This window comes from Lepisma saccharinum, chromosome 4, assembly GCF_977018435.1.
Source record: "Lepisma saccharinum chromosome 4, izLepSacc3.1, whole genome shotgun sequence".
Classification (NCBI taxonomy): Eukaryota; Metazoa; Arthropoda; class Insecta; order Zygentoma; family Lepismatidae; genus Lepisma; species Lepisma saccharinum.
In genome coordinates, this window is record NC_139232.1 from 59,484,897 (window position 1) to 59,497,469 (window position 12,573).

The window sequence follows — 12,573 nt, forward strand, 5'->3', positions numbered from 1 at the left end:
CTCGAACCCTGTTAGTACACATATTTCCGTTATTTGTCTATGGTAGTGGGTCCTCAAATATGGATCGTGAAGTAAAAGACGAAGTGAAATTGAAAATTAAGTGAACATAGTCATCATCTCCATGTAAATGCAGTTTTGTACAGAGGTTGTTTCCGATCTATGGTGACGATTTCAAACTGCTCCTACCTGAAGAGAAACCATGTCACCACCATCGAGTGTGCTCTATTTGGCAGCCCTGCATCTTGGCAATTGCCCAACAGTGAAGTTTCCACTGTAGGAGACTGGCACAAAGTGTAGTCATGTCCAGCCTCAACCACTCCTCCTGACAGGCTTTCCATAGTCCTTCAATGGTACGGGGTCTTCTCTGAGACAAGGCTCGTTTCAGTAGGCCGAAGGCCCAAAAGTCAATCTGTGAGGCATCGGGTGACTTCACTGGAATGTCTGTGAAAGGAATGACACGAATTCCAGTTTCTTCTGCCATTTGTTGGAGGAAGAGGCAGGTTGAGCGAGATGTGTGACTTGACGCCTTGTCTTGATGCACCCACACATGATTCTGATCCCTCCCGTAGAGATGGGGAATGTCATGGCGATAAACTGGTGTCAGGACATTAGCCTGATAATAACCGGAATTAACCTTCATATTTTTGGCAACACAATGTATGGTCAGCTTGCCATTGTACGAGTATCCAGCAATGATGATGAAACCTGTGCCAAAACTTTCCTTACATTCAGTGAACCATCTTTGAAAGTCCCTCGAACCTGTAGATCGATAAAAAATTGCACGTGGCTTGTGACAGTCATCAAGATAAACATATGCCTCGTCCAATGTAACAAGGAACTTCCATTTTTCACCTGACAGGTGCCGCTCATAAAGCTTTCGACAGTTGGTGCGACGTTCCTGGATGTGTTTTAGCTAGAGCTTATGAACACGCCCCTTGCGTCACTTTCCACACCCAAATCGTGGTCAATGATGGTGTGCACTCTTCAGTGATGTTTGTAGCCAGTTTGCGATACTTCTCTGTGTGGCTGGATTCTCCCTGGTGACCAGGGCCCTGACATCCCTAATTGAAGCTGGTGTGCGGCTAGTGGCAGGCCGCGAGTTGGCCTGTTTCTGCCCCACAGGAATCATCCCATGCCTCATCTTACCTGCCCCTTTCAACACCTGTGATATGCCATTTCTGGACAGAGTGAATCCATGCTCCTTGCAGTTTTATAATGGCACTATACCTGTAGTTTACGTCGGAAAGTGCAGTTATGTAACCCTCCCAATATGCACTGATTTTCGGCGGCATTCTTCCCGATACGCAATGATCACACCTGTCGCACACAGTCAACAGTCTAACGTGCCCACACGACTGGCAGCTTCGTTCTCTTCACGCCTGGTGGTGTTACAAAAGGTGTGCAATTTCGTCACCATAGATCGGAAGCAACCTCTGTATATCTTACTGAGATATGTGAAAATGAACAGATGGGCTGAAACTACCTAGGCTGACATTGTAGGTTTATACGATTATTGTCACATTAAAATGATGTTCGATTGAATGTTACAACTGCATTGTGTTATTTTGCAGAATATTATTATCCTTTTCGGTAAGTGAACAATGATGTACACATACTTTTTGCACTGTCATACAATATTTGTAATTGCTTAGGCAGGTCTGTCAGCATGTGTATCTTTCACGTTTCAGTTTGTATATATTGCATGCTTTTGAGTCTTGCATAATAATACTATACGGAATTATTATTTAGAAATGTAATTGCACTGAGTGGTTTCCATCCATGTATGGGTTTTAGGTTGACAGTGCAGCTTATTGCATTCTGATATACGGGAGGGATGTTGTCAATCATTTCACTACGAGTGTGGGAGACTCAAACGAGTTTGAGCGAGCTAAAGTGGTCCCATGCAAAACTGTAATAGGTATATGTAGAAATCAATGCTGATTTTGAATAATCATAAATGCTTTTATTTATTATTGCAAAATGTGCTGATATTCACACATAAAACTACTCACCCATTCAGCACATTCCCATTGCTTGTTGGTGAACCATCAACTTCCTCTGTTCCAACCGAAGTGTCATCCTCTGAGTTGATTGATATGGAAGATATTTCATCCTTAATATCCATCGAGAACTTTACACCGCCTCAAACAAAACAAATGACCTACTGGAAAACAGAAGTCAATGAAATAAAATTTAAAAAAACAAAAAACATTGTGTATGTACAATACAAATAGAAGTTTCACTTGAGAGAGTTCAGCAAATTTTGCTTTAAAATATGGAAAGCTTAACACAGTACTAAAAACTTAATTGTGACCCAATCTCACTAAAAATTGTATGTGTTATTAGAGATACATATCAAGGTAGTGTCTGCTTTGACTGTACTGGTAAAATACATACACCTTATTCTACATCAAATCAACCAGAAACATTTCAGAATGACACCCACTGAGCCAGATTTCAATGAAACTTGGTGTATTTGTTAATACTACCAAGGTATGAAGACATGCAAAAATTTTCTTCTGTAGACCTCATAGTTCCTGAGAATCAGGAGGCAAAAGTTTCTAAATTTTGCACAGATCAATCAATTCCGAGGCCATAGTGGTAGCCTGCAGTGCATAACAGAAAAATTTATATCTCGGGAGTCACATCAACATATCACTCAATTTTTTTTATCTAAAGTTCATAGATAAATGTATATTCCATTAAGAAAGTTGTCACCAAGGTTCTTTTGCACTGTTAGTCAGAAAAAAAATATTTTGTACATAATGCTTCGCTTCCTTGCCATAGGCAATTCCACAAAAATTCTCCCACCCTAGCTTCCAGAGAAGACACTAAATTGGAAACAGAGAGTTGCAAAATTTTCAAGTTAACAAACTAATTATGTAATGGAATATGGTAAACAACACTTCACAAGATGAGCAGAAACAAAGTACCGAAAACTTACTGCATATGTATCACTGTACAGTATGTAAACATTTTTAAAACTAAACAGTTGTAGACTACATCTTTAAACATACATACAGTACTACACATATTTAAAGAAGGCTGTACTGTATTCTAGAAGAAATCATTTGGTACTAGTTGACTATCCTTCGGACACATTTATTTATTTTTACAGAAGAAACTACTTACCGTAATAAGTTCCTGTAGCATTGTCGAACATCGGGAAGGTGTTTTGTGTGATGTGGGAATGTTTCATAGCTGAAATTCATGTTGTTTGTAGAAAATTAATTCTCCGACGGAGAATAGCTAGCCCCACGAACCATTGGAGCATGGATAAGTTAGTTCTGTTAGGTTAGGAAACATAGTAAAAATTTGGTGTCGTGTTAGTATCAGGATCTAGAAATTGGAAATAATTGTGAACCATTGACGCTAGCCCCACGAACCATTGGTGCTAGCCCCACGAACCATTGGCGCTTACCCCACGAACCATTGGCGCTTACCCCACAAACCATTGGCGCTAGCCCCACGAACCATTGGCGCTAGCCCCACAAACCATTGGCGCTAGCCCCACAAACCATTGGCGCTAGCCCCACGAACCATTGGCGCTAGCCCCACGAACCATTGGCGCTAGCCCCACGAACCATTGAAGCTAGCCCCACGAACCATTGGCACGTGGTTAGGTTAGGCAAACATAGTTAAAATTTGGTGTCGTGGTAGTATCAGGAATATATATATTTGGTTGTGAAACAAAAAAAATCGCGAAAATCGACAGTTTCCATTCCGAAAACTAACGCCTTATTTTCGCTTATTTTGCAATTTCTAGATGTTCTACACCTTCAGGAATGTTCCGCGAAGCAGATACGTAAGTACGAATGTCAAAAATTGACGAAACAAAAAAATTAGAGGTGTCCAAAGGATAGTAAATTTTTACCACTCATTTTTTTCCCCCTCAGCTAAGAGGCCGGTTAAGAGGGCCCACTGTGTGCAAAAATTTCAGCGAAAAATTGCAGGCATTCCATGTCATTGTTCTACCAAATGAGCTACTGAGTACAGAGCTACAAACTACATCTCCTGTGTGTGCCAAATTGTAAGGTACACGGGTATAGTAACAGCAGTCTAGCCAAGATGACAGCAAACGAATGGCTGCTTGTTAACAAATTGCACATAGGAGTAGTATACAGAAGAGAAAAATAATTCTCCAGAAAACAAGCAGTAAGTTATCACTAGACCTCTCATTTTAGGTTTTTTAACCTATTTTTTCCAAGTAAATAAGAAATAACAAGTTGCGTCGACATTTCATTAAAAAATGCAACAACTGATGAAGTTCTATAGTGTCTAAAATAACCTATTTTAGCTATATGCACCTAAATCAAATATTTTTTTAGGATTTTTATATCAGACAAAGTTATTTGCTTGGCTTGGTACCAAAAAGATTCCATGATTAACGTATTTGAAACCTACTTCCTGTCGATTTCCCTCCCTCCAAGTTCATGATGTTTTTTCAAGGCTCTAAAGAAACTAAAATGATTGGCGCTAGTGTTACTTGCATGGTTCAAAGTGCAAACTTCTGATCCATGTGGTCTGCTCACTTTCGCATCAATTTGGTACATTGTGAGAATCACACCTTGCGAAATAACTTTTCAGCAGATTCTCACAGAAAAAGGTACAGTTTGACTGTGGATAACATGAAAAGTATTCTTATATATTCAGGGTGGCCACTCTATGACCATGATATATAATTTTCATTTTTCAAGGCGAACTTTCCAAAAATTCAAGGTTGCAAGCAGATGGTTTTCCATTTTCAACCTTACATATTTACGCCTCTTACCACCCATATACTAAACTGTGAAAAATTTGCCTCAGGATATTTACAAATATGTATAAATTCAATGGGACTTGGATAGGGTGACCAATCATGGACATCCGCAGATTTTCTTCCATAGAGAGACAAGCATGTTACCCCGATAATAGTGTTGCCACACAAAAAACAGCACTTGAATTTGAGTGAAATATATAATTCTAGGTTGACATTCGATTTGTAAGGAGGAGGTGTGGCCATTCTTGACCCCCCTTCCAGACGTCCATGTCCCTACATTATTATACTTTCACCTAGAAATTTAGTGTAGAGGAATGTTATCGCCGTTATTAAACGATATTATACTATTATTGCTCCTCCCTAAACGGTTCTAGGGGGCAAACATTGAGATAAAAGAAAGCAAGGCTAGTAGAATCTCAAGAGTAGCAGGACAAATATATAAAGATGGAATTTGTTTTCAAGTCTTTCTTGCATTATTTCCTTCAGATGGCCAAGAGCACCTGCAGGGGGCACATAGGGGCAATTGACCCCCCCCCCCCTTAATATCAAATTTTGTACAAATAAAAATACATTTTGTAAAATTTTCTCGTTCACAATGTCTGCTTTTCTTACAGTCTTCTCAAGTTCAGAGACGTAGCTAGCAGCGGCGGGAGTATGTCCTGGGTGCCGAAATGAAAAAAATGTAAAAGAATAATATGGTGGCTCATAAAATTTTTTGTGCCATATTAAATCAATATTGTTTTCAGTTTGCAAAAATTTGGATCTAAAAATTTTCTTGCTCACTTCATTCGCAATTTTTATTACTTTCTGTAATGCATTCTAAATTATCAGAGAGAGAGAGAGAAGTTATAACTACCAGGTACTTCAGGCTCTTGTTGTTAAATAGTTTTGTCTTAAATGCATGAACACAATTATTGTTAGGAAGAAAAGGAGCACAACACATTTCAGAGACAATTTATTTATTCATTATGGTGCCTCTATGTTGCTGCATTAAACCATATATACCGTGCGTCCATTTCGATCTGCAGCCGAGAGATCGGGAGAAGCGTGGCGGGCGGCGCTGATGGAGATGCCGACATTTGCGGCCTGTAATGCCCGCTTATTTTTATAGACATATGCAGACATTTATATAAATATTGCAAAACGATCACTAACCTGTGTTATAACACGCAAAAGTTCTTCTGTAATTCATCCAAGTTCTGCTCTTATATACACAAATAAATACGCTATAGAAACGATGTTAAGAGCCACAGATAATAAAGCATTTTAATCATAGTTTTGACCAGTAACGTCCTGTTTAAGTTTATATCCTTGAAAGAGTTTTGTGGCCATGGGAATCGTTTGGAGGTTTCAAATGTGCAACACTGTATCAGGATTACACTGCAGACGAAACCGATAAAAGTGAATGGTTTTCGTGAGCTTCCTTGCAATCCGAAATATCCGAGCTCGAGTTTTTTGTTCCTTCGCGACTAGATGAAGACAGAGTTGTAAATATAGTGGGGAGCAATGTAAACCAAGAGTGTGTTAATTTCGTACTGTGCGCAAGAGTGTTATTCTTGGTTACTTGCAGTTACTTGTTTGTGTTATTGTAGTGTGTATGTGTGACGTGTCAGTGAGACGATTGGAATGCCAGCCGCAAGATTCACGTTAGAACAAAGATTATTTATGTATGACACGTACGTGAAAACAAACTCGTGTCGAGACGTGTGCAGGTAATTTGTACAGAAATTCCCATGCATTTCAACTCCACACAGAGATACGGTTAGACATCTTGTCCTTAAATTACGAGAAACTGTATCGTTAAATTTTAAAACACCTAAGCAAAAACGACGGATTCTAACCGAAGCAAAACTCGATGATATTGGTGCAGCGTTAGAACGTTCTCCAAACAAACCTCTACGCCGTGTTTCACAAGAGGTGGGCGTGTCAAAATCATCGGCACATACAGTCACTAAGCTACTAAAATTAAAACCATACTCTTATAACACAGGTTGGTGCTCGTTTTGCAATATTTATATAAATGTCTGCATATGTCCATAAAAATAAGCGGGCATTTCAGGCCGCAAATGTCGGCATCTCCGCCAGCGCCGCCCGCCACGCTTCTCCCGACCTCTTGGCTGCAGATCGAAATGGACGCACGGTATAATGTATATACAGTGAGACAAAATGTTTTTCTATCCCGGCTGAATTTTCATCAAGACTTTGCCCCCCCCCCCCCTAATCAGAGGGTCTGCGCACGCCTATGGTTATACATAAGCAACACAGAAATGCATTGAGAATTTTGATTTTTAAGTAATTCTTACATTTATGAAATACCAAAGTGCCAGCCTCCGTGGCAGAGTGGTTAGCACATAGCACTATGATGCAAAAGGCCCCTAGTTCGAATCCCGGAACTGGACAACAGTGGCGGAACCAGAAGTTACAGTTGGTAGGGGCGAATTTCAGTTGGGTACCTCACCCCACAGAAAATCAATTCCATTCTACAGTTGCACTAGTCTATACAAAGGGAAGAAGTACTATAAACAGAAACAATATTGATTTGCAAAAATTGGGATCCAGGGCTGGAATTGATTGTTGTTATATGTTGGAAGAAGCACATTTTATATATTTATGAAATTAATTCTAAAAGTTGAAATTTTGCACATCTGCAGAGAAAAATTGACGTACAATCTCCAGAATTCAAGGGATTCCCAGTGAGTAACCCTAGTATTGTACAGGAAATTATACATATGTAGTTCACTCTTCACATAAAGAAATATCATTTGCTAATGGAACAAGTATGGTACAGAGGTTGTTTCCGATCTATGGTGATGATTTCAAACTGCTCCTACCTTAAGAAAAGAGAAAGAACATGAAATTCAGAAGCTACAATTAGTGAGCATTTATTTCATAGCTTTATTTTTTAATTAATTTATTGCTTCTCTCTCTCTCTCTCTCTTTACGAATTATAGGGAATTTTAAGACCAGAGAGGGAATTAATTTATTTCCGAAAGGAATATTTCACTCTGAGTCCGGAATATCACTGCTTTGGGCAGTGGCCGCTTTTGGGTTTGGTTTGTTTCCCCTTTCTTGTTGTGTGCATCATTAATTTTTTTTTTCCATCTATTGGAAAGTGGGCGGTGTGATGCAGTTGTCCCTGTACTGTGGTGTGATACGAAGTGCATTATGGAAGAAAACGAGTGTTGTTGTATGGAGGAGAACTTGTTGAAGATGCCATTTTCCAGCACGGATTTTGCTGCAAAGAAGAAACTTGTGGATGTAGGTAGGCCTACTCCTTCAATAGCAATAGAGAGAACACTCTTGAAGGATTTAAAGAAGAGAACTACCTCCCATAATGCTGTGATTGACATCTTTGGCGAAAAAAATCGCCACCTGGATTTGAACTACAAGTTGTAATGGAACAGTAGCTTGTAAGAGGTCTTTATATTTTTAAATTAATTTAGATAAGAGGTTCTGAATCTAACTATTTTCATTCTATATTTTATTTAACTTTGCATATTTTTTATTGTTAGGTTACTCATAGTGATAGTAATAAGACTGATGTAATTATTAGTTCTCCTCTCAATGTATTCGATACCCGGTGGAGGCACATAGTGATTCGGATCCCACTTTAAACTGTAGGTCCAATCCCAATTAGCCTTCATGTGCATAAAGTTGACTTAAAACACCAAATCAACCAACCATTCCTCTCAATGTAGAAGAACACAGAACTTTTAATCTGGTGTAGTGTCACCTTGTTTTTAAGGGGTGCAAGGTTAAATTTAGTGCAAAAATTAGGCTTTTCTGAAAAATTCTAGGGAACTGAAAAAATGGAAGGTTGGGGGAGGGGGGTCGATATGGCAGCCCCAAAATAACCACAACGGGACATAGCCTTCATCATGCTAGGCTTACACTGTTGGAAAGGTCACGCTCCGCCACTGCATTGAAGTGATACATTCACTTTACCTCTAAAATGCCATTGCACACAAAAACATGACACGTAACCTTGGTTACAGGCCGGGGCTGATGCAAATCTCATGACTCCTGGAACTAGGAACTACCATAGAAGAAAAACTAGTTCCCTCTGATGGGGCTATCAGTTTACAGTTTAGAACGTCGTTCTAAAGGGATCTCCCTTTTCACACAATGCTAGAACAACCTTACGTGGATTACTTTCATTGATGCGCTAAATGCCAAGTTGTTAGGAAAGGCTTCTTGTGTTTAGTTCTTAGCATAAACAATACATTTTCTGTGTATTTATGCTAAGGGAACCAAACCTAACCTAACAACGCAGGCATTCCTCGTATGACGTCAGAACACGAAGTTGGTCTACCATAGTGCAATAAAGAAGACCCTTCAAAAGGAAGGCCTCACCACTAGTTAGCAGATATAAACAGAAAGGCCGAGTCTGCTGCCACGCACGTGTCAGCAGTAAGAATAAGCGTCAAATTTGCTGCTGCCACGTAATTCGTCTGCTAGGAGGATGTTACAAATCTTAAGAACAGATTAAGATGAGAGAAATGCAAGTTTATGATTAGTGGGAATGAATGTACAGGTAATTTAGAACCTTTTTCTTTAGAAAGCATTTATCGATATTATTTTAATGCGAACAGAACTTTTACGAGAGCATTTAGGTTTATTATTAGAAGAATGCTGAGGGACCTAATCTTAAAACATTTTTGTGAACGTAATCGCTACAACTTCACAGTATGTGTTACAGACGTAATTGCATACATAGCATGATGAAATCACGATAAAACAAAGACCGAGTCTACTGTCACGCGCATCTTTTTTGAGGTCCCAGCAGAAAAAAAAACGTGGCAGCAGACACTGCCAAACAGAAATCGAACAATCTAGCAAATGGATGCATACCAGGATTAGTTCAGAATTAATCAAAGGGAACTTGAGCCAAATAACTTTTTTTTTCTCTCTCTCATTTACTGGTATCCACAGAATAGGCGGGAAATATTTGCGACCATAACACGTACGAAGTACAGTGATGTTCTTTATTGCACCGGTATTCATACGAAGGAAGTGTTATAAAAATGAAACACGTAAAGCGTCCAATAAGTACTAGATATTTTTGTCACCTTCATTATTTTGTAAATTTATGAAAAACTTAAAAATTATGCTACTTTCACACTTTCCAATACAAAAAAACATTGGATTTGACATTAACAAATAACAAACATTAGTATTACAACCAGAAAGGCGATCATTGATTCGTGTTTAAAGTATATAGGAATAATATTATCTAATTACAAAATACGCATATTTATTTATTGTACAGACCTTATATTTGAGAGTTGCCAATTTATATCTTATAGTTCGAAACCAGCCTAAAAATTTAATCTCCTCGTTGCACGATACGAAACAAACCACCAAAGATTACGGAAGTTACTCATCGATATTGAATAATCGAACTCGATTTAAGCGGATGTGACATATGACTATCGGTACCGGAATAGAGAGGAAATTTCCCGTCTCACGACGAAATGATTTCCCATCATTTGGGACCCCGAAAGTACAGCGCCCGAAAGATTGGATTCTTAGAAACAGGCCCGTAGCTAGAGGGGGGCAGGGGGGGCAACTGCCCCCCCCTATGAAAATATAGAACACATTGTTATCCGGAATTCTCACTATTCTTATATCCTATATTGCTCTAACAACACAACAAAGACACTCATTGATTTGGTGATTTATTAAGGAAGGTGTGTTGGATTCCGTACTGTCATAACAGAATTGCGAAGAAAATCCTTTCCAGATCCAGATTTCTGAGAATGATTTCCAGATTTTCAGTATCTAGAACAGTTGGGAAATTCTGAATGGTTTTGTATTATTAAAGGTGTGTAACGTGCTTGGATGTTTTTTCTTCGATTTCTATGAAGTTTGAAATGTCTTTTTTTTTCTCACACAGAGAGAGAGACAGAGAGAGACAGAGAGACAAAGGGAGAGAGTGGATATTTGATTTTTCTTACTTAACGTCTGTTTTCTGCCACTTCTAGTTAATCGCGACGATGAGAACAAGTGATGATATGAAATTGATATAGGGACACTCACAAACAACACCCATGCCCAGGCTGGGGTTTGCACAGCGACCCCTGTCGTCTCAGTGCGTTGTGTAACCACCCAGCACGGAGGTCGGCTAGTGAAAGATGTAGAACACATTACTGGGTCAGTTATCACACATGACGAAAATGTGATAGTGTTTCACATTTATTATTTCTGTTAGAAAGCAATAAAAATTGTGGTGTGATATGGGTTACACCAGATAGCTTTCGGAGTGTAAATAGAAAAGGTTCTAGGAAGGTTTTGCAATACACCTTTCATTTTCAAAATCTTTGAAAATACTTTCCACCACTTCTTCATCCTTCAAAACCATTCGTCGAACCAACTCTTCCATATTTCCTCAGGGTAGTGGGTACACTACTCATCACACGCCCTTAGAAGGTTCTCTTAATTGAAAAACATATTTCTTTAAGCCTGTTATTGACGTGAGGAAACAGCGCACAGTCACGTGGAGCGAGGTCTGCACCGTAGGGAGGATGCTCCAGCACATTCAGCCCCGCACGTGCCAAATACTCGATGCAAACTTTGGAGCGGTGCTCAGGAGCGTTGTCATGGTGGTAAAACTAAGCGTCTGCCTTTGAGTGTTTTTGAGAACTTGAACTACTCTGGGCAGGCACTCCTCGGTGCACCACTTCGCGGTGACGGTCTTCTGTGTTAATAGCACCAAGTGCTCCACAACTCCCCTTACAGTAAAGGCGGCCACCATCCTCTTCTTTACTGATCGAGATTCTTGCACAGACACGGGCGTGTTTTCATCGTCGAAAACCAAACCCAGCTTCTTTCTGAGGTAAAACCAGGTTTCATCGCCTGTTAAGATACTGTTGACGTAGCGAGATGTTGCATTTTCCTCAACACGCTTCAACTTGTCACAACGTGCGACCTTCGGTTGCACCATATTGCAAAACTTTACTAGTACACTTTGTATCAATTTCAAATCCTGTAAATTATTTCTCTTATGCAAACGCATCAAATATGATAAGCAACATGGGTGTGTGTTATGATAAATGCATTTTATAAAGGAAAGGGTAAGTGTTGACTTACGGTTGGCATGTTATCATTTCCATAGTATTCTATTGCTTTTTGAATTTTAAGCGGCAGTAAAAATAAATGCCATTTTTCGATGGCTTGTATTGTAGCATCGAAACAAGAACTGGACGAGCAAATATAAGAAAGGTTGTTCGTCTTGATGTCCTTTACACACTGTGAAAATTGCCCTGCGTATATAGGTTCAAGAAAATGATGCTGCGTTGCCAGAGGTCCCGGGTTCGAATCCCGGTTTGGACATGGAAGTTTGTGTTTGTCCAAAAATGGGAAAAAACAGAAAATATAGTAAAAAATGACAACCTGAGAAAAAGTGAATAACAGGGCATACTACCGCTTAGGGGTATTCCTTTAAAAAATAAAAGAAGTCGGTACGGCGTTTGAATGCCACGTGGGAGACCCGGGTTCAATTCCTGGGGTGGGTGATCTAAGATCGGAATTTTTCCGGTCTTGTCCCGCATAAAACAGCTCCGGGGCTCATCCAGCCTCAAATTTAGTGTTGTCCACGGGACGATTTGGGACAGGCTTTTAAACATTCGAGACGAGACGAGATTGACCATGTGTCATGAGACAAACGAATATTTTCGAGACGAGACAGCATTTCCACGAGACTTCTACGAGACGAGACAGGCCAAATTCTCGTCTCGTGGTCAACACTACTCAAATTAATGGGTACCTGGGGGCAACCCTGGGGAGTAAAGGCTGCCGGAGCATGGTTCTGATCA

The 12,573-nt window shown here is 39.7% G+C and overlaps 1 protein-coding gene across 3 annotated transcripts in view; it reads right to left on the reverse strand.

Moving 5' to 3' along the window:
* LOC145986489 (caspase-2-like) overlaps positions 1-10,148 on the reverse strand; it is a 33,054-nt gene extending 22,906 nt beyond the window's left edge. Inside the window, exons 1-2 of one of the 3 annotated variants that reach the window (XM_083120559.1) lie at positions 10,031-10,148; positions 2,013-2,161 (exon numbers count right to left, since the gene is read on the reverse strand). In XM_083120559.1, the coding sequence (XP_082976685.1) occupies positions 2,013-2,125 (113 nt within the window). In that variant the 5' untranslated portion in view covers positions 2,126-2,161; positions 10,031-10,148. Of the gene's footprint in view, positions 1-2,012; positions 2,165-7,062; positions 7,252-10,030 lie in introns of those variants that run through there. The other 2 variants (XM_083120558.1, XM_083120560.1) reach the window with 2 other exon arrangements.
* Positions 10,149-12,573: the final 2,425 nt, after the last annotated feature.